The sequence below is a fragment of the Staurois parvus genome, unplaced genomic scaffold (genome assembly GCF_062004578.1).
Source record: "Staurois parvus isolate SC_StPar_1 unplaced genomic scaffold, SC_StPar_1.0 ptg000206l, whole genome shotgun sequence".
Taxonomy (NCBI): domain Eukaryota; kingdom Metazoa; phylum Chordata; class Amphibia; order Anura; family Ranidae; genus Staurois; species Staurois parvus.
Genome location: NW_028318002.1, coordinates 4,659,994 through 4,683,189, shown reverse-complemented (window position 1 = coordinate 4,683,189; position 23,196 = coordinate 4,659,994). Strand labels below are relative to the sequence as shown.

The 23,196-nt window shown below is 40.5% G+C and overlaps 1 protein-coding gene across 1 annotated transcript in view; it reads right to left on the bottom strand.

Moving 5' to 3' along the window:
- LOC149461311 (uncharacterized) overlaps positions 1-23,196 on the bottom strand; it is a gene marked incomplete at its 3' end in the record, with an annotated part of 39,068 nt that overhangs the window by 8,085 nt on the left and 7,787 nt on the right. The window contains exons 2-5 of the mRNA XM_089678487.1: positions 18,581-18,681; positions 15,314-15,380; positions 5,008-5,078; positions 3,071-3,107 (exon numbers count right to left, since the gene is read on the bottom strand). Of these exons, the coding sequence (XP_089534613.1) occupies positions 3,071-3,107; positions 5,008-5,078; positions 15,314-15,380; positions 18,581-18,670 (265 nt within the window). The remainder of the gene's footprint in view (positions 1-3,070; positions 3,108-5,007; positions 5,079-15,313; positions 15,381-18,580; positions 18,682-23,196) is intronic.

Genomic DNA, 23,196 nt, shown 5'->3' with positions numbered 1-23,196 from the left:
TATCCAAGAAAAAATCCAGGCCTTTAAGGCAATCCACTGAGCTGGCCAGAACCAACTCTTGAGGGATTCTATTCCACATTTTCACAGCTCTTACTGTGAAGAAACCTTTTTCGTGTTTGGAGATTAAATTTCTTTTCCTCCAGACATAAAGAGTAAACTCTACACTGAGTTCTTTATATGAACCACTGATATATTTATACATATTGATCATATCCCCCCTTAATCTCCTCTTCTCAAGAGAAGATCAATTCAGTACCTCTAATCTTTCCTCATAGCAGAGCTCCTCCATGCCTCTTACCAGTTTGGTTGCCCTTCTCCGTACTTTCTCCAGTTCCCCAATGTTATTTTTGTGAATTGGTGCCCAAAATTGAACTGCATATTCCAGATGAGGTATAACTAATAATTTGTACAAAATCTCTTTTGCCACATAGTTGCTCAATTAAACAGTGCATTAAGGTTGGCTTGTAAATTGGAGACATCCTGTAAGGACATTATTCCACTGCACAGCTTGGTGTCATCTGTAAAGACTGAAATGGGATTTTTAATCCCAGACCCTATATCATTTATAAATATCTTAAAAAGCAAGGGTCCCAACACTGAACCTTGGGGTGCACCACTGACAACTGTAGACCATTCAGAGTATGAATCACTATTAACCACTACTCTCTGAATACAATCATTTAGCCAGTTTTCTACCCATTAACATACAGATTTTTCCATGCCTGTAGACTTTACCTTACACATTAGCCGTATGTGGGGAACTTTGTCAAACACTTTTGCAAAATCCAAGTATACCACATCCACATCCACCCCTCTGTGCAAGGTTTTGCTCACCTCCTCATAAAAAGAAATCAGATTTGTTTGACAACTTCTCTCTTTAATGAATCCATGCTGTCGGTTGCTTAAAAAAATTTTTTTCCAGCAAGAACTCATCTACTGTATATGGTCTTTTTTAACCTCTCCAGTATCTTTCCAACTATAGAAGTTAAACAGGTATATAATTATTGGTAAAGATTTTGACTCCTTTTTAAATATTGGCACCACATTGGCATAACACCAATCCAGTGGTACTATGCCAGTCATCAGAGTCCCTAAAATCTAGAAACAATGGCTTTGAAATGACAGAGCTCAATTCTTTAAGGACACATGGGTGTATGCCTTCTGGTCCAGGTGCTTTATTTCACCTTTATTCTGTATAAATATTTTTGGATCATATCAATTGTAAGCCAATGTGGATCATCTGGAGCTGTGTCAATACCATGCTCCTTTGTATACACAGAGCTGGAGAAGGTATTTAATAAATTTGCCTTCTCTTTGTCCCAAGTCACCCACTCTAGATTATTTTGTAAAGGGCCTGCATGCTCGGACCAGACCTTTTTACTATTAATATATCTGAAGTATTTTTTGGGGTTGGTCCTGCTATCTTTTGCAATCTGTTGTTCGTTTTCAATTTTTGCGGCCTTTATTTCCTTTTTGCGTATACTGTTATATTCTTTGTAATGTTTAAACAATGATAGCACTCCTTCATTTTTATATTTAATAAAATCTCTTTTCTTATTATCTAGCTTTTTTAACTTTGGCCGTAAGCCACATAGGTTTGATTTTTAGCCTTTTAAACTTGTTGCCCATGGGAATATATTTTGCAGTGTGTTCACATACAGTCTTTTTGAAGAACTCCCATTTTTGTGTTGTGTTCATTGATGCTAATATTCCTTCCAGTCTAAGTCTTGGAGAGCAGCTCTCAGCCTTGGAAAATTAGCGCTCTTAAAATTGAGCGTTTTTATTTTTCCCATATGTGCTTGGTGTTTACAGCTAACAAAAAATGAATTCATGTTATGGTCACTGCTACCCAGATGTTCTTTTATATGGACATTCGTAATCAGTGCTGCATGGTTTGAGATTACCAGGTCCAGCAGAGCATCATTCCTAGTTGGGACCTCTATCAACTGTACCATAAAAATGTCCTGTACTAGGTTCAAAAAATTTTGCCCATTAACTGTTCCTGCAGTACCATTACTCCAGTCAATTTCCGGCTAGTTAAAATCCCCCATTATTATCACTGACCCAGCCCTTTTGATCTGTGCAAGGGATGGAGTTTCCACCTCCTCATTAACACTGGGAGGCCTAGAACTCCAATTTGTAGTATACACCCCCACGTGCAGTTCCACCCATAATGCTTCAGCCTTATCACACTGTCCATCAACTAGGTCCTCTTTCACACTCGCTCCGAGATCACTTCTCACATAGAGACAGACACCACCACCTTTTCTATTTACCCTTTCTTTCCGAAAGAGAACATAGCCAGGAAAATTAATGGCCCAGTCATGTGAAGAATGAAGCCAAGATTCAGCAATACCAATTAAATCATAGTTCTGTTCATTCACCAAAGCTTCCAACTCACCTATTTTGCTTGGCAGACTTCTGGCATTGGTGAACAAACACTTTAATCCACTGACACCTTGTGCACACGTATTTTGCATAGTTTTAATTTTCATACAAACGATACCAATTCCACAGGTTATTTGCAACATGGTACCCTCCTTATCTGCCATAGCCCTCCCCCCATCTTACCCCATTCCACCCACCAACAAGTACTGACCCCTGTCTGATCTGTCTACCCAGTTATAATCCAATTCACCCTCCGCCCCTATGACTGATTCTTTCATTTAACCCAGATCATGTGATCAAAAGGCAAGGCCTTCTATATATCCAGAACTGAAGAATGCATTGGTGGTATTTTCTACAGGACAGGTAATTATTTCAAGACCGGTAACATATTATGGCAATATGTGAGTACAGGTCCACTTTAAGACTTCGATCCAAAACTTTTTTGCCATATGAAGCGGACTTCCTTATCAGGTTATCATTCAAATATCCAAGAAATTCAGCTTTCTTCTGCTAATATGATCCAATAGAATGTATTTCTCTCAAATACCCTAGGTTCAAATGTTGACCATAAGTTACTACATAGGCATCTGAAAATGTGAAAACCCAATTTTGTCTAAGCTACCTTGTGTTTTAGACTTATTTGTTTAATATTCATTTTTTCATATAGAAAATGAAAACTTACCCATCACAATCGACTGAATGAAGGTACTATTTTGCTCCTTAAAATAAATAAAGACGTGTTATAAACACTTAAATAATAGGCAAAACCGAACAAAGAAAAAGAAAGGCAATTATCACTGAATATTTTTTAATCATAACATCAAGCTTAAAGTGGTTCTAAAGGTAGGTTTTTTTTAACCTTCATGCATTCTCTACGTTAAAAGGTAAAACATTCTGTGTAAAGCCCCCCCCAGCACCCCCACATATCCTTACCTGAACCTGATCAGCTCCTCTTTCCATTCTCTCTCCTCACTGGCCATGGAGGCAGTAATAGGAGTCATTGGCCCCTGCTGCTGTCAATCACTGCCTGTGAGGAAAGAGCGGGGAGCAGGGCTAAGCCACGCTGTGTGTGTGAAAATGGACATACACAGCGTGGCTCAGGATTTAGCCTACTCAGTGCCCCATAGCAAATGGCTTGCTATGGGTGCATTCAGAAGAGCGAGGTGCCAGGAGCACCAGCAGTGGACCTGAAGGGAGGAGGATCAGGGCTGCTCTGTGCAAAATCATTCCACAGAGCAGGTAAGTTTACCATGTTTGTTATTTTAAAGAAAAAACATTTCCTTTATAATCACTTTACAAATGGCCAACTGACGCAGTGTAAGCTTGTAACACAATGTTGGTGCAGGCATCCAGAGGTACTCATACATTTCTCCATCATCTATTGAAAAGTTCTGGCAGAGCTGTACAAATATTGATTTCCTTGGCTTGCCCTTTACCTTGGCTCACTCTGTCAGTCAGCGAGGTTGTCCATCACATTGATAAACAAAAAGAGCCATAAAAGATAAAAGGGTCAAATATTCAGTTAAACCAGGTTGTTGACATTTGCATATTTAAAATTTGCGTATTAGATTGCACCATTTTTTTTAGCTCCCTGGGCAATCTAGAAAATTTTAGAGAGATCATTGACATATTCTTCTCAGACATATATTTTAACTTCAGTGTAGTGAGCACAAGTTCACGTTTACAATTAAAAAAAAAAAAAAATACATTTTAAAGTAAGAAAAATTTGCTTTTTTTTTAATGAGCATGGAAAGCACTGCACCAGAGATCAGCAGATCGCTGGTGCCATGCAGTACACCTGCAGACTGTAAGTGTAAGCTGTCTGCCCATAGAAAATTGTGCTGGGTGATGCATAAAACTTTACCTTGTGCAGACCTCTGAGCAGGGCTGCTGTTAGAAACCATGGGACCCAATACAGCCAATCCCCAACAAAAAAAACACTGTTTACTATGCTTCAGTTATGAATGAATACAGTGAATGATTGGTACCGATCACTCATGGTGTTCATTCAGGAAAGAAGGGGCTGGCAAATGTGAGATATTTACCAGACCCTTCCCCCCTCTGTCCATCCTGAAGGATCCTATTGCAGCTGCCAGTTGGAAGGACAGGAAAGAAGCCTGTAGTACTGCAGAGACTGGGGAGCCTGGGCAGCAGGTGGAAACCTATGGTATAAAGAAAGGGGTAATGGGTGTGGTCGGGTGTGTGGCTATTACTGGAACCGATCTCCTGTATGGCTCTCTCTGCAGCAGCTGAAAGCCAGAGGGAGGGAGGGAGAGGAGAAAAAGCTGGCTTTCAGATGCTGCAGGGAGCCATACAGGGGCGGTTCCAGTAATTGCCCCCCCCCCCCACTGTGCCGAACACCTTCCCTGCCCACATCCAATTCACTCAGCTTCCTGGGCCCCCCTGCTGGTCTGGGCCCCATACAGGAGGACTGGTGGTACCCCCTTACCCACGGCCCTGCCTCTGGGAAATGGTAGCACACCAGTTACACAAGAAATCAGATATCTGGGATTATTTATACAGTATAAATCAATGTTTAGAATCAAAAGTCAGCCATTCACAAATAAATGCTTAACCATTTTTTTTGCTAAATTTACCATTAAAAGAAATAAAAATTACCCTTTCTGCTGTTTCTTTTATATTTTTTCTTTCTCCAGTTGCTTTTGTGCTAAAATCCCATGGAAAATGTCCTAAGATCAAAAAGAAGAAGAAAAAAAAGCAGCATGACAATGTGTTAGAATTACCCTGTAATGCCATATTAACCATGTAAACAATGTGACATTTAATATAATGTAAAGAGTAAATATGCGAGCGCTATCTGAAAGAAAAATAGCCGCTGAAACACCTAAAAAGGCAACCAAACAGAACCTTCCAATGCAAATCTCAATATGAAGGCGCAGCGCTTAAAACTAAATATGCAGCATAAATTTCATCAATAACGTATAGAAATGGGAAGATGCAGCTTAAAAAACTGTGCAGCGTGAATAGATCGATAACATATTCTCAGTATGTAGGTATAGATAATAAGCAATAACAGATCAATCAAGAAAATCAACAAATATAAATAAATGTGCATAAATGATGTCACCAATAGGTGAGTAAAGTGCAAAAAAAGTCCCAGATGTATTGCCCACGTGAGGATCCTGTATGATCCCGATAAGCATGCGTGGAGAGTTAGCCCAAGTGGCAGATATTCAATGTAAATGAAATGCGCACTCACCAGAAAAACATGCAAAATAGTGTGCTAACAACAAAAAAGTGCAGCCCTTCAGCAGACATTTTAAAAAGGGCCAGGGACTTCTTTTGTGCATTTCCCGTGCATAGGGCAGCCCACTTAAATAAATAGGCTGTCGTAAATGTGTGTTCGTGCTCAATTAAACCTACATGGTGTAAATGGAGTCTTACAGACACTGGGTGTGACTCCACCTAGAAGAGGACTGGCATCGAGCAGTAAGTCAACAGGGTACAACCGAGGGGACATAATGAATTTTGTTGTAAAGCTAGATTCATACCTGTGTAGGTGATTACTGTTGTGGGAATGCATCTGTTCCCGCAGCCACAACCACCTGCATAAAAAAAATGCAGGAGCTGTGTGCAGGTGTCATTAATGTTATGCTGCACGTACTGGAAATTAGTCCCATACTGGGAACCACACTGCACTTGCGGTTCCCATGCGGGCTGCGATTCCTAAAATGCTTCAGGGACCTTTTCGCTGCGTTTCAGGAGGCACAGCAGCCAATTTAAATGAATGACCTTTTTTTAAAAAATATTTTTACTAGTTTTCTAAAAGCTGGGATTTGTGTTTTTTATGGAATAACTGGTATTTTGCTTTAAATCATGCAAACAAAAAAATAGGGCGCGATTCAGTGTAAAAGTTAAAGCTGTGACAAGTGCTGTTGTGAAGCATGGGTTGGTGTCACCTGTCATATACTGTGCGTAATAAGATTTTGTTTAGGCTATAATTTAAATGTTGTTTTCTGAATCTGATGCTAATTTATAGTTTATTATGATGTTTGAAGAGCATTTGTGAAAACTTTAATAAAGAAGAAAAAAAACACAAAGAAAATGTTTGCACCCATATATCCTAATCTACTACACCTTGTAGAAAATCCAGAATAGAAGAAATTATCTAAATATTTTTCTCTTGTTCAATTTGCCAGAGTTAAAGAATACATAAATCCCAAATTTCATATTTATGATAAATGCCTGCTGTACCATGAAAAAGTATCCGGTTCTCATTGTATCCTTTCCTTTGTGTGAAATAACTGGTGTTCCTGTCAGTCCCTATACTTTCCTATTAAAAACTGATTAGACTAAGTATGAGAGCACAGCGTGGTCAGATTTCTATCGGTGCTTGAACTCAGCCTGCTCTCCTCCAATGATCAGGCTTGTACTGACACCCCCCTTCCAACACAGCCATTCAGATCAGTGTACTGCTGTTTCTCCTCCCTGAGCTCCTTACGCAGCTGAGAAGAGAGGGTATGTGGTCACTTATAAAAAAAAAAAGGGAAAAAAATAATATAGTTTTTATATATACACACACAAATGCTTAACTTTCCATTTCTATTTTAAAGTGAATGCTCTGTTTTACAAGGTGAGGATTCACATATTCTTGAAGCTTCTTCCATATTTTCCAATAAATGGCCCTAGTAACTAGCTTTCCTACAAGAAATTAGGGACTTAACCACTCGGTTTGACAGACCTTTTCGCTTTTAAGGGCTGCTCTCCAGAAGCCAGCTACCAAGTTTTTACCTGTTGATAAAAACCTGGTTCCTACCACACAAGGTGTGGTCTGTCTGGATGGATCTAGGTGGTGCACTGGCTATTGATAGCAGGGTGGAGAACCATATTCTCTTCAGCCAGAATGGTGCGCAAATTATCAAATCTGGGTACTCTAGGGAGAATTTCTGGAAAACTTGAGGAAGAAGCTTTATCAGGTGAAAGGCATAGCATAGGCAGAATCGTCAAGGGTTTGTGAGAGTGTCTATTCCCGACACATTAAGGGAAGTTTATTGAAACTGGAGCAGCTGTGCATGGCAACCAATCAGCTTTTATATTTTATTTTGAAAGCTTAACTGAAAAAGCCAAAGCTAGATTGGATGCCATGCACAACTGCCCCAAATTCTTTTTGCCAAAGTTCTGAAAAATTCCATACACTGTCTCTTGGAATGTGAACGAAAAAAAAAAATATAAAAGAACTTTGTCTTTGCGTTGGCCTGCAAAGCAAAAATGTCACAGAGACGTGACTGCAGCAAAGACTTCTGGATGTAAGGACAACACCGCCTTTAGAATCTGTTAGTGATTGAGATAATGTGCTGACTGCTTTGAAATGGGTAGCAGAATTGGAAGAAAGCTTATTTTCCGCCCAGGAGAATATCTCCTTTGTCTGCTGATGTATGCCACTGTAGTGTTGTTGTTAGAAATGACTAGGAGGTAATGCTCCCTGACAGGAAGTGAATTAGGGCTTTTCACACTACCATCAATTCTCTCCAATTGGGGCAAGTGGTTTGACTGTGCCAAGCTCCCGTGTCTGTGCAATCTATTTGTGTGCTCCAACTCTAGGCAATCAAATCTGTAGTTAGCTTTAGGAACATGGGAAGAGAGAACCACCTGTCAACTGGGAGCTATTTCTTCACCACCAAAGACTGGGTGACAGTCCTATTGTGAATCCTGGGACTTTTGGGAACGATCTCACACTTTCAGTAGGAAAGTCAAGAGGGCTTTGGTAAAACTGAGTCCATTGCATTGTTGGGATACAAAAAGCCATCAGCCCCAAGGTAGACAAGATGTCCCTGAAAATGAATGGATGATTCATGCGCAAAGGACCCAAGTTTTGCATTTGGAAGGACAACATTCTGTTGTAGGGAATTGGCAGGAGCGCCGGCGGGGGACCCAAGAAGAGGAGGACGGAGGCTGCTCTGTGCAAAATCATTACATAGAGCAGGCAAGTATGACATTTGTCATTTTAGGTATAAAAAGATGGAAGCTTTAATATCACTTTAGAGAAGCTCCTTTCATTACTCTTGCCTCCCTGGCCCAACCAATGTTTCTTGGGCTTTGCATCTCTCCTGTGGGTGTGTTCATTGGCCACAAAAAAATACTTTGTTGAAAGTTTTTATCAGCTGTGCATTCCAATGCAGCTTACAGCTCAAGGCCGAACAAAAGATCCCCCGTTAAAGACATACTGTATAGGTGAAGTTTAGATGCTGAATCTCCAGACCAAGTCTTAAGCCATAAAGCCCTGCAAGAAGAATTGACAAGATCTAGCAGACATCCTGACAGACTCAGCTCGAACATCTGTGATATAACCAACGCCTTAAAGATCATAGAAAAAGGAATCAACAAATTCCTCCATAGGTGTGACAGCTGAAATGAAGTCACATCTAGAAGCAACCATTTTAAATTCCTAGCAATACATGTGGTAGCTGTTGCTGGCTTCAGATTTAACAAAATTGAATCCTCAGCCCTTTTAAGAAGAACATCACACTTTATCTATGGAGTCTTTGAAAATATACATGTCTTCAAAGACAGGGTCTAAATTTTTAGACACTTTGTATAAAAAAAAAAAAAGAAAAAAAAAAAAAAGAAAAAGGAGGATTATCGTCAAGAGGTAATCTGCCCCAAACAAATTATTTTCACGCCAGAGTGGTCACTGCGGCTGCTAAGATAGACTGTAGAAGCTTTAGCTACAGTCATGGCCGAAATTGTTGGCACCCTTGATATTTCTCCAGGAAATCATGTATTTCTCACGAAACGTATTGCATTAACACATGTTTTGCTATACACATGTTTATTCCCTTTGTGTGTATTGGGACAAAACAAAAAAAGGGAGGAAAGAAAGCAAATTCGACATAATGTCACACAAACCTCCAAAAATGGGCTGGACAAAAGTATTGGCACCCTTTCACAACTGCGGATAAATAAGAATGTTACAAGCATGTGATGCTCCTGTAAACTCACCTGGGGCAAGTAACAGGTGTGGGCAATATAGAAATCACACCTGAAAGCAGATAAAAAGGAGAGACGTTCACTTAACCTTTGCATTGTGTGTCTGTCTGTGCCACACTAAGCATGGACAACAGAAAGAGGAGACGAGAACTGTCTGAGGACCTGAGAACCAAAATTGTGGCAAAATATCAACAATCTCAAGGTTACAAGTCCATCTCCAGAGAACTAGATTTGCCTTTGTCCACAGTGCGCAACATTATCAAGAAGTTTGCAACCCATGGCACTGTAGCTAATCTCCCTGGTCGTGGACGGATGAGGAAAATTGATGAAAGATTGCAACGCAGAATAGTCCGGATGGTGGATAAGCAGCCCCAAACATGTTCCAAAGACATTCAAGCTGTCCTGCAGGCTCAGGGAGCATCAGTGTCAGCGCGAACTATCCGTCGACATTTAAATGAAATGAAACGCTATGGCAGGAGACCCAGGAGGACCCCACTGCTGACACAGAGACATAAAAAAGCAAGACTACAGTTTGCCAAAATGTACTTGAGTAAGCCAAAAGCCTTCTGGGAAAACGTCTTGTGGACAGATGAGACCAAGATAGAGCTTTTCGGTAAAGCACATCATTCTACTGTTTACCGAAAACGGAATGAGGCCTACAAAGAACAAAACACAGTACCTACGGTAAAATATGGTGGAGGTTCAATGATGTTTTGGGGTTGTTTTGCTGCCTCTGGCACTGGGTGCCTTGACTGTGTGCAAGGCATCATGAAATCTGAGGATTACCAAAGGATTTTGGGTCGCACTGTAGGGCCCAGTGTCAGAAAGCTGGGTTTGCGTCCAAGATCCTGGGTCTTCCAGCAGGACAATGACCCCAAACATACGTCAAAAAGCACTCAGAAATGGATGGCAAAGAAGCGCTGGAGAGTTCTGAAGTGGCCAGCAATGAGCCCAGATCTAAATCCCATTGAACACCTGTGGAGAGATCTTAAAATTGCTGTTGGGAAAAGGTGTCCTTCCAATAAGAGAGACCTGGAGCTGTTTGCAAAGGAAGAGTGGTCCAAAATTCCGGGTGAGAGGTGTCAGAAGCTTATTGATGGTTATAGGAAGCGACTGATTTCAGTTATGTTTTCCAAAGGGTGTGCAACCAAATATTAAGTTAAGGGTGCCAATACTTTTGTCCAGCCCATTTTTGGGGTTTTGTGTGACATTATGTCATATTTGCTTTTCTGCCTCTGTTTTATATTTGTTCCAATACATACAAAGGGAATAAACATGTGTATAGCAAAACATGTGTTAATGCAATACCTTTTTTGTGTGAAATACTTTATTTTCAGGAAAAATATCAAGGGTGCCAACAATTTCGGCCATGACTGTATATACAGTAAGCGGTAAAAAAAACCCCAAAAAAACACTATACCCCAAGGTGTTTGGTATTCTTACTCTTAGTATTTGATATATAAATATTTTTCGTTATTGTATGTGTCCGATTTATACTGATGTGGTCATGAGTAAGTTGTCCTAATAAAACTTTGCCAAACTGTAAAGTGTATTGGCTCCATGGTTTTTTATAATTGGTTAGCCCACATGATCTTTTACTCCCAATAAATTTTTTTTTTTTTTTATTAAAGGATTGGTACCAATAATTGGTTTAACAAAATGTTTTTTCACTTTACAGATTTTTCTTATACAATTAGACCTGTACCAGCATGCTATTATATTGAGGCTGTAAGGTCACGAAAGAGTTAATGTTTCAGGCTTAAAAACATCATGTAGGGATTTTGGACAGTTAGGCCGATGAAGGGGAAGTTTCTCTGAAAATGTGTTGCCAGGGTGCCTTGCAAGTTGACAGGAGTGAAGGTGGCCTGCTATTATCCCTCAGCAGTGGTGCTTGTTCCTTATACCAGCATTTCCAGAGTGTCTGCAGCATGCTCTAGATTCCTGCCCATAGCAACAGCTACACAGGCTTTATACTGGACACATCACAGCTTTCCTATATGTGCACACTCTTTAACCACACTTGTGAGTACAATATTCACTGTCTGTTTTTATGTGTACTATTTTACTAAAAGTATCACTATGTAGCTTTTTTGTGTTCTTGTTTACACTCTTTTGTTACAGTATATACTGTAAGTGGTGCTGTGGGCCACTTCCTCTCTGCTGCCGGGTAAAGATGAAGCTGGTCTTAGCACATCCCCACCATTAAGGAGAGGGCTTGTATTTTTATCAATTATTACAAGGCTTCCTTGATATGCCAAGTTGGAGACTGTGCTTTCATCTACCCACCTCTCCCAATCAGAGTAAGCCCTGTATTCACTGATGCAACAAGACCAACATGATCTATACTTACAGCAGAAAGGAAATGTTTCATACTGCTTAGAACAATTCCCTGTACGTCTCTTTCTGGGACCAGTTCCTTTTACCTTGTCAAGGCAGGGATGTTGAAATCCTATCGCCTGATACCCAGGACATGTAGATCTGGGTGCCGGGAAGGTAGTTTTTTTTTTTTTTACCTGCAGATGTGCTGAGGGCAAGCAGCAGGGCTCACCTGTCAGGTGGAAGCATTCGGGCAGCAGCGCTGCCGGCCGAATGCTTCCACACAGTGCCAGCCTCTCTGCCACCTTGTGTGAAGCTCCCCCCCGCCCACTGTCTCCTGGGCTCCGCTTTCCCATCTGCGGGCCAGGCTCACTGCTGCTGGTTATAGGGGAGTCCTTTCTTGTCCTGACCCAGAAGGGACGCTATGATGTCACTTCCAGGTCCCCGTTGAGAGATTCCCGGCAATTGAGGCCGGAAAAGAATTTATTGCAGTGCGATGTGCACTGCATTACATTCAGGGAAGCAGAGGAGAGACATTTAGGGTCTTTTAGACCTTGGATGGCTCAATAAAGAGAACCTGTCACCAAAAAAATCATCACATAGGGGACATTGTACCCTATGTGATGGAAAAAAAAAAGTTTTTTTTCCCTTAAAATTGTAAAAAATGAAAAGTTACACCCAAGCACAACATCCCCCCATCAAAAAAACTGAGGCTCCCCCCCCCCCCACATATACGCACGTACAAATATAAAAGCACACGCTGGAGTGCCTATGCATGAAAACGTTGATTGCGATACACGTTACATATCGCCGCGCACGCCAGAATGAGAGCAAGAATTCTAGCACCAGACCTCCTCCGTAACGTTAAACTGATGGCCTAGAAGAGGCTTTAACTGTATCACCTATAGAAAATATAGGGTACTGAAGTTCATTGCCATTTCATGAGTGCACACAAATTTAAGGTTTGACAAGTTGGATATCTATTTACTCGCTGCAACCTCATCTTTTGTATTTTACCAAAAAATAGGGTAATGCATTGCTTTTTTCTGTGCTATAAAATTAACTTGTATTTTTTACTGAAATTTTGCGGAAATATCATGCGACATACTAAATTGGAACTACCACTATTTTATTCTCTAGGGTCTCTGATTTAAGAAAATATATAATGGTTGGGGGTTTTGTGTAATCTTCAGGCCTAAAATAATTGTTTTAATTGTGTGCAAAAATCGCAAAAATGGCAATGGCAGTGAAAGGGACAAAGGATAAGGCCGATACTCCCCTTTCCTGACAAGCACCCAATCAGTGCTCATTATACTGCATGGTGTCTCTCTGCTCCCTGCTAGTCCTAGAGTGCGGTGATGGAGACAGGCAGGGAGGGGAGGAGGAAATAAACAGCGAAATGTTAAAAATATAACACGTTTAAGTCACCATAAAACCCCTTTTGTTTTTAAAACATTCCTAATATCACTTTCAATTTAAATACAGTTTTGGTTAAAAACATTTTTTTTTTATCTGGACAAGTAGATTGTCATGAGAGACAAGTAGATTGGGACACCAATTTAGTCCTTTGGACAAGTAGTTTTTGCAAAAATTTCCACACCCCTGCATGGGCTTTGGCCTAAGGCAAAAAAAAAAAGAAAAAAAAAAACACTAAAGAAGACCACACCAAGGTTTCCCAAGCGTATATAGACAGGCCTTGAACAAGGAAAGTGCAATAAGCAAAACAAAGTCAGCTAGACAGCAGGCTCTATGCCTCACACAGCCTTCAGCTCCTTCACATCCTACACTCAACCATCAAAGAAGACTAACAGGAAATGCAACATTCATACCCCTCCCTTTTCTTTTTCTGTGGACTGCAACACACACACACACACACACACACACACACACACACACACACACACACACACACACACACACACACACACACACACACACACACACACACACACACACACACACACACACACACACACACACACACACACACACACACACACACTCCTTACAGCTATGCGGCCACTGAAAAAAGAAATAAAAACACAAGGCCACCAAATATTCAGGTGCAGTCCCACTAAAGGGAGGCGAGTACCATCCAGTCATATGGCCTTCAGCCAGTCCTCCCCCTGTCTGTAAGAGGCGAGCAATAGGGGCAGACGCAGGCAGAAGATTCCCCAACACTGACAATGAAGGGGTAAAAATATTAAAGAGAGGGGTAGAAGAATCCAGATCACACACAAGCGTTAGAGACTTCACATCCAGGTACCATGTGATGCACAACCTCCAGATGAAGGAAACATAAAAAATAAGGACAGCAGAGGGACTGCCTTTTAACCTTTGACCTACAGATGTAGCTTCTGTCCTGGCAGGAGAAGCCTCTGTCTCTCAAATACTGTCCTGGAAGACTACGGGAAAATAAGATGGGGAGATTTAATGATCTAGAACAGCCTTTCTCAACCTTTTGAACAAAGAGGAACCCTTGAAATAACTTTCTGATCTCAGGGACCCCAGTTAAAAATGATTATATCTATGTAAGGGTGTGGGGCATGGATAAATACTGATGTGCAATGTTAAACTGTAATATGCCTGCAATATGCTCTTTGGTCAGTAGATGGCAGTAAAGTACAAGAATCGATTTTGCATTGAAGTTTACTAAGACAAAACAAATGCTTATTTACCTTATAAAGTTTAATTAATGCTAATTTAGGGGCTGAGTAGGACCCTCAGAAGGGTCATAGTGAACTATAAATGCAGGTTTGAGGCTGCAATTAGGAAATTACTTACTGCATAACAAACTCTCTGGGAAGGGGAGGAGTTCCGGTGCAGAGCAGGAAGGGACAGGGAGTCTGTGTCTGGCTGGTGTATGCTGAGGATGTCTGGAAAATCTGTGTGGAGCATGGAAGAGGATTTACGTCTCACAGTGGAGTCTGGCGACGGCACCTAGGGAGGATTCACCGTGACGAGACCGGGAAACAAGTGACTGTATGGTCTGGTTCTGGAGTGGACCAGTGGATCAGGAAAAAGCACCAAGAGCCTGCCAAGGAACTGTAAGTGCGACTTTGCCGCAGCACATCGCACCACACGTGTTCAGTGACCTTTTGGATATACCAGAAAGTTACAAGAGACATACTCCACTTTCCTTTGGATTACAAATAGTATTGCACAATACTTATGGGGCACCCCGACGTTATATCTTGCTCAGGAACATTCAGGCGCAGCCAGGCTGCTTTCTGGACATTGGGGAAAAGTCTGCAAGTACGGGGTTAGTGTTAGACAATATTATTCTTACTGTATGGTTATGCGCTGTTATCATTCTGTTTATGTATGCTCAACTACTTGTTCACTATAACTGTTCAGTAAATGTAATTGTTGTAAAGGAACCGCTGTCTGTGTGGCATCATGTACCCTCTGAATCTGTGGGCCCAGCCCTCGGTATTCCTTCATCTACAACCCATGATACATTAGTGTGATGGTCAGTGGGAAGAATGCTCCTTACACTTGTGCTCATTGGAAATAATTATCCCCTTACAGATAGCTAAAAAGATCAATGGTGTCAGTAATAACTTATCTGAGAAGCAGAAATTGTTCATTGCTCAAGGAACCCCAGGAAACCTCTGGAGGAACCCTAGTTGCGAAACCCTGATCTAGAATGTACACTTACCATCAGGTGCACTGCATGTGAAGTCAATTATATTCACGACTATATCATCTTCAAATGCATGATCATACTGTGAATAGAGAATTATTATTTGTAACACAGGATTTATATAGCACCAACAGTTTGCACAATGCTTTACAGAATAAAAGGGAGACAGCAGTTCGTTACAGTACAATACAAGGCAGGAGGGCCCTGCTCATGAGAGCTTACAATCTGAAAAGGGAGAGGCAAGTGATACAAAAGTTAATGAACCGTGAGGGGATGAGTTGAATGAGAAAGTAAAATGTTAACTAAAGGAAAGTCAGAAAGATTTGTAACACTATATTGTGATATAGTCTTGCAAAAGTATATGAAACCAGTAAATTGTTTTATTGGCACATCACAAACAAAATGATGTAGATGATCATTATAGTGTATTTTATTTAACCAACATGTATTTTGGAATATTAGTTAGTACTACAGTACACTTGCATACAAAGTAAACGACAATGAAGCATAAAAACAGGACAGGGGGTGGATGCCACCGTGTTCTCTGTTAAAGTTACAGACTACAAAAAAAATAAAGTGGTATAATCTCCCTGTCCCAAGCCTACTGCCCGGAGAGTGAAAGAGCAGAAGACAACCGATGAGGGAATCTCTGCTCACTCTTCTCTCTTACTTACTATCTTCATGTTCCTTGTGTACACATTTGCATACAGTATACACCTGATTGAATTCCTGATCTGCCCATCTCTCTTCCAGTGTGAAAGCTGCTGTACTGGTTATTTTAAGAAGCTGATATTAAAAGTAGTACTCAAAATAAAACGGAGAGGCAGGGTTTTTATGATAGAAGAGACCCTGATGGTCTCTTTTGTCATAAATACTTCCCCCTACCTGTCAGTGGTAATGTACACTGTGCCACGGATGCACAGCTCATTTTCGGCACCTGCTCTGTGATTAAGTGACCCCTGTGCGCATGCTCCTAACTTCAGCCTGTTCAGTTAAGCTTTGACCAAAAAAAAAAAAAAAAAAAAAACTGGAAGCTGATTGGTTTCTATGCAGAGCTGCACCAGATTTTGCCCTCTCCAATTTTAGTAAATCAATCCCACTATGTCTTTAACCACCTCCCGCCCGCCATATAGTCCAATGACGGGCGCAAGGTGGTTCTCTCGTTCTGAGAGGACGTCATATGACGTCCTCCCATTCTCACCCTCGGACACAGCGGATCACCGATCATGGAAAGAGCCGAAGATGTCGGCTCGGTCATGTGATCAGCTGTGTCCAATCACAGCTGATCACATGCAAACATGGAAATGCCGGTTATCGGCATTTCTCTCCTCTCGAGCTGTCACGCTGACAGCTCGAGAGGAGAGGAGAGCCAGTAATCAGCTTTCCGCGGAGGGGACATGTACACTGATCATCAGGGCACTGATGATCAGTTTGCCCTGATGATCAGTGTAGCCCCAGCAGTGCCACCTGTCAAGGTCCATCAGTGCCAGCTGTCAGTGCCACGTGCCAGTGCCTATCAGTGCCACATCAATGCCACATATCAGTGCATACCAGTGCACATCAATGCCACATATCAGTGCCCATCTGAGCTGCCTTTCAGTGTCATCCATCAGTGCCAGTCAGTGCCACCTATCAATGCCAATCAGTGTCACCTATCAGTGCTGCCTATCAGTGTGCATCAGTGCCGCCTAACAGTGCCAGTCAGTGCCGCCTAATAGTGCCATATATCAGTGCTGCCTTTCAGTGCCCATCAGTGCTGCCTTTCAGTGCCCATCAGTGATGCCTGTCAATGCCCATCAGTGCCACCTACCAGTGCCACCTATCAGTGCTCATCACTGCAGCCTCATTAGCACACATCAGTGAAAGAGAAAAATCACTTATTTACAAAATTGAATAACAAAAACTAAGAAAAAAACGTTTTTTTCCCCCCAAATTTTTTTGTGTTTTTTGGTTTAAGAAAAAATAAAAAACCCTGAGGTGATTAAATACCACCAAAAGAAAGCTCTGTCACAAAAAAATGATAAAAATGTCATATGGGTACAGTGTTGCATGACTGCGCAATTGTCATTCAAAGTGCGACAGCGCTGAAAGCTGGAAATTGGCCTGGACAGGAAGGGGGTATAAGTGCCCTGTATGCTAGTGGTTAATATATGCACAGAGTTCAGATTTATCTTTTTATTTAACTGTTTGCTTAAATCTCAGCTATAACTGCCCCACACTCTTTGTGGATCCACAGAACTACCGTTTGGTCAACCCAGTAAAAAGTTGTTGACTTAGCCGATCAAACTTAAAGTCCAAGTGAGCATTGAAGATTTTCATTTGATCAGTCACATTCAGTTGTTAAGATGGATTTTGCAAGTAAAGAATTTCCTTAAAATTACCCCTGTGCTTTCCTATATAAAACTTTTCACCTCTGCTGACACTGTCATCTGATTCCACACTGTCAAAGTAATAATAAAAAAAAAAAAAAATAGTACAGTACCACTGATTATAATTAGATCACATAAACAAACCTTAGAATCCAAAAAATACAAAAAATAACTGAAATTTAAAATAATCTGGTGTGCTATAAAATATATGCAAACATTATAAATCACTGAAAATACATGGATATGTCTTATAATGACTGCAATCTCCAAATGTGATCAGGCTATTGCTCTGGAATATAAGATTGCAAGCAATTATCTGCAAGGTTTATTAAACCTGAAGGAGATTGGAGCCTTCTAAAATCCTTGGGGCTGAACAGAAGAGAGAAGAGAAGAGCGATGAATATTACCACTAGGGGTAGGCTATATGAGGCTTGAGACCTATACGATACATAGGTCCAAAAAGGCGGTGAGAGCATTCCAAAATTATCTGGGATATCATATGTGGCACATCAGTGTGACGTGTTTTGCATCATGAAATATGCACGGATTGCACATATACTATTTATGAACGTTTATTAATTCATGAACTTGATATCACTGATGCACATGGTGGTTTATGAATATATGAATATGATGAGATTGCACAGCCATATTGGGACATATCCAGTTTTGCATATATTTTCCAGCACACAGGATAATTACTCAAATTCTAGTTATTTTTGTTTGTTTTTTTAGGATAATCAGATGTGTTCATGTGATTTAAATATAATCAGTAGCGTGTTGCTTTTGGAAATTATTTTAATGGATTTTGCACATATTTCATTACTGTGATAAATGGCTCCCAGTTTTCCATTTGACATCTGAACATATTTTATTATGCAACATATGCTAACAAAATTAAATATGTGCCTACCTTCTCATAAATTCTTCTCATTTTTTCTTGAAAAGTTTTTTCAATTTGAGCCAGACCTTCTGACAAACCCTTACTTAGTCCTGAATCCATTTTGCAGAAGCCTGAAAATAAAAAACACACAAGTAATTATTTGAAGAGGTTGTAAGGTTAAAAGTTTTTTTGTACTAAAATAAAAAAGATGTTATACTTATGCTCGGTGCATGAGTATTGCATAGAGTGGCTCTGAAATCTCTTCTGGAGTCCCACGCTGGAGCTCTTGGCTCCTCCTCTTCTCCATGTGCCACCAATGGAAACTGCTTCCTTTGCGGGCACATGCGTGCATGCTCCCAAGCTGGACTGCGTGTGTCCACTGGCTCGGTCCTGCCCCCTGCTCACTGGATTTGACTGACAGCAGCAAGAACCAAAGGCTCTCACTCCGCTCTTAACTTCCATACCGGGCACTTTTACCCCCTTCCTGCCCAGGCCATTTTTCAGGTTTCAGCGCTCTCACTTTTTGAATGACAATTGCACGGTCATACAACATTGTACCCAAACTAAAATGTTATCATTTTCTTCACACAACTAGAGCTTTCTTTTGGTGGTATTTAATCACCGTCTGGGTTTTTATTTTTTGCTAAATTAACAAAAAAAGACAGAAAATTAAAAAAAAAAAAACACGTTTTTCTTTGTTTCTGTTATAAAAGTTTGCAAATAAATAATTGTTCATAAATTTAGGCCGAGATGTATTCTACTACATGTCTTCGGTGAAAATAACCCAAATTAGTGTGTTATTTTGTAGTTTGTAGGAAAGTTATAGAGTTCACAAACTATGGTATAGATCTGAATATCGATCAATCCTGAAGTACTGACAGCCAATCTAATTTCTTGAGGTCCAAGAATGTCAGAACAGTACAGATATCCCCCAAATGACCCCTTGCAAAGTAGACAGTCCGACGTATTTCATAAGAGGCATGGCGAGTTTTTTTAATTGTTTTTTGTCATAATTTTTCGGAAAAAGAAAAAATTATTTTCACAATTTTTTTTTTACATACTGTTACCAGTGCAGTACAGCGTCATCATATAACTGGCATGACGGTGATCAGGGACACTGACTGGTGACAGTATGAAAAAAAAAATATATATTTTGTTTTTCTTTTTTTTATTATTTTTAATTTATTAAATTTTTCCTTTTTTTGAAGATTTGTTTTTCATATTTCACTATGTCCAAAGTAGTACAATGTTACCATAGGTACATTGTACTACTTTGGGGAAGGGATTAGTATTTTTTTTTTTTTTTTTACACAATTTGCTTATAGCAAAGAATTACTTTGCTATAAGCAAACATTTACCTGAATGACATCGATTCATTCAGGGTTTTTTTTTGTGCTTAGCTGTGATTTGGCCACAGCTAATCACATGACGTGCTTGTGATCGCTGTGACCATTCACAGCTAGACACTAGTATACAATGGATGGCATGAATGAAGCCATCCATTGTATACAACTGTCATGTGACCTGCTGTGATTGGTCACAGCAGGTCACATGGTACCTGCAACGGGGGCCAGTACTCAGATCTGTCATCGGCCTTGTCCGAGGTACACGGCCGGTGACAGATCGCGCCGCTGCGTGGCTTTGCAAGCGTGAAAACTGCGCATGCCCGGGAGGACGCCATGTGGTGTCCACCCCGGAAATCTACAGCATTTTGCCGGCCGCCAAATGGCTATTGGTTAAAGAATATGTAAACCCAACATTTCATATTTCTGATATGTGCCTGCTGTACTGCCTAAGACTAGATTTTTACTAACCCGTCCAAAACCCAGCACACCAGCTTGTTAAAAACGCTCAGGCTGAGTCTGTGCATATGCATATGCTCTGCTCTCTCATTCCTTTGGAGTGTGAATCCTGGAGTGCAAGTTTGTACTTCAGATCTCTCCATAAAGATGAAGATTTACCTGATTTTGGAAAGTTTTCTTCTATTCTTTTTTGGAAGGAAGTTAGGGGAAATGGGACAAAAGAAAGAAAAATCAAATAAAAAAAAAAAAAACACACTGATGGGGCTTAGATCATTATATATATAAAAAAATAAATGTGACGATTGTGAGCTATAGAGGCATGGACGCTGTACATGACAAGCCATCTTGTTAGGTCTCAGCCATTTTGTCTCTCCTGTTCTCCCTCCTCCCTTTTGAATGGAATGTGAGTCTGTAAGTGAACTGGGGGGGGGGGGTCAAAAGTGCATATCATAGATATGGACAGCTGGATGAGCTCCATGGCTGTAAACCACTAATTAGTCTGGTTCCAGAAGGTCTGCTTGAAAACCACTTTCCTCTGCCCGGTCGTAAAACAATAACTCAGTCAGTCATGACCTGTTGGGCCATTAAGGGCTAAAGCATGCCATAAATCGTACATTCCACGAGTCATTTTTCATACAAATTCATAAACTTCAGCAGGAACTGGGCACATTAATATGAAGTATATATTCGGATAGGTCATTTTAATGAGTGTCACATGACACCTTACATCCCTATGTAGCACCTACAAGAGGGTAGAAAGCAATTTATTTTATCCGGAGTGGCAGGATATGCTAAAGTTTGGTATCTGTGTGTTTGGAATATGATTCTAAATATTAATCTGCCAGTTGCTAGGATGCTACCTGCACCTATTGAAGGTTATTGACCTTAGTATCAACTTGGAAGGGATTTGGTCATAACTTTGGTTACCGCCTAAACACCCATCCCCAAAAGGGACGATTGGTCATTTATTCTCAGGAGACACCCCTTTGAGATAATAGAAAAGGACTGACAGCCTGGAGAAAATAAATCTCTCCTTTTAACATGGATCAGGAACCATCTTGAGAGCAAAGGCAACCTTTTGTTCGGACACTTGGACTCTGCTTTGTGATGGCTATTTTGAGCCTATACATTTTTCACCTTCTTGGGCCTATAATAATATTCACCTTCATGAAGGTTATTGTGAACTTTTGAAACTGTGGGGGGGATGACACTTCAAAAGACTCAATTGAGGTGAGGGGGATGGAAGGCACTTGGGAATTCCTGTTCTTCTGACCAGTGTTCTGAGCCCAACCATTGGAGGTTAAGACTTGGGTGGGTGAGTCTAGGGGTGGTCTTTTGCAGAATGTATATAACACCTTAGCAAAACCCCCAACGGCTCTATGTCTCTTTGTCCCGTGCCTCTTTGGAAGAGCAGTCATCAGGATGTCTGCTTAATGTATTATTCTGTTTCTTTTCTGTAACTTTATTTCCTATAGTCATCTTTCTTTGTATTGGTAACATTCTATATTTGCATAGTAATATTACTACTTTTAGTTATACCGGCTACTATTTATTTTGTTGTATTTGATTAATAGCAAGCTTCTTTTTCTGTGTAACTAAATTAGATCTTTATTTTTTGCACAGTTGTTATCCTTTGATATTAACATTATTGGTAATAGCCACATGAGGATTGGCTAAATTCATGTATAGACAAAAGGTTGTAATCACTTATTACATTTATAATCTTAGATAGAACCAAGTAAATAAGTGTGGTAGCAAAACCGCCAAAACAGCTCAAACCAAGGACTTTTGCAAGTATTCTGCCTTCTGAAACTTCTTTCTTTTATTTCTCTCTTTATAGGTTTGTTACATCTTTTTCTGTAAATATTATAATTGCACCATTTTGACCTTTTTAGTAATAAATCCTATTTTCTGAAAAGTGTTGAAACTGTCTCTAAAGCTTTTAATGCAAACTAAAGAATCCCTGTCTCTGAAGAGTGCTACTGTATGTGATAATCCTCTGAATACATCTGTCTGTGGTGAAAGTGTGCTAGACGCTTATATTAATATAGTGTTACTGCTAAGATTTGGGAGTTTCCAACTTCTCTGTAAAAAGGTGGTGGTGGCAGTGTGAAGGGTTAATTGCGCAATTAACCAGACCCAGTAACAATCGCTCTCAGGCTGCTGGCACATAGATTGTGGTCCCGCGAGCTGGAAAACCTTTGTGCAGGGCGCAGCTTAGAGTGGCATTGTTACGCAAGTGACAGCGCGTTGCGAGATCGGCTGGTCCTTCGGTCACGAGTTGGTGAGAAGGGCTGGGGTCTGACGCTGCGCACCATCACAATATATTCCTCAGAGGAAGACACGTGATAAACGGGACGCAACGCGTAGGAACGTGGTGACGTATTTTCAGCGTGGATGACATCTTGCTACACCCGAAACCCATGCAAATTACACCCATAGCATGTGGTTTGACTGCTTGTTTCTATCTGAAACACAATAAATGGAATTACTGAAACACAATAAATGGAATTACACTATGGAGGATTCTCATTCATGAATATGAATACAGTTGAAATGAACTATAAATGTTTGGCGAGATGGTATATTACACGAGTGTTGCACATAAACAATGATTAGATGTTTCACCTTTATGCTGGAGGGGTGTGGGAACAATGGCACACATATGGTGGGAATGTCCTAAAATACAGAAGTATTGGCAAGAAATATTCCAATATATACAGGAGATACTAGGGAGTACCATACAGAAGGACCAGTGGGTTTGTGTATTTCATAATACTGAGACTTCAGTGAAACTATATAAAAATAGTGTATTATATCATCTAATTAGTGCAACCAAGGGTC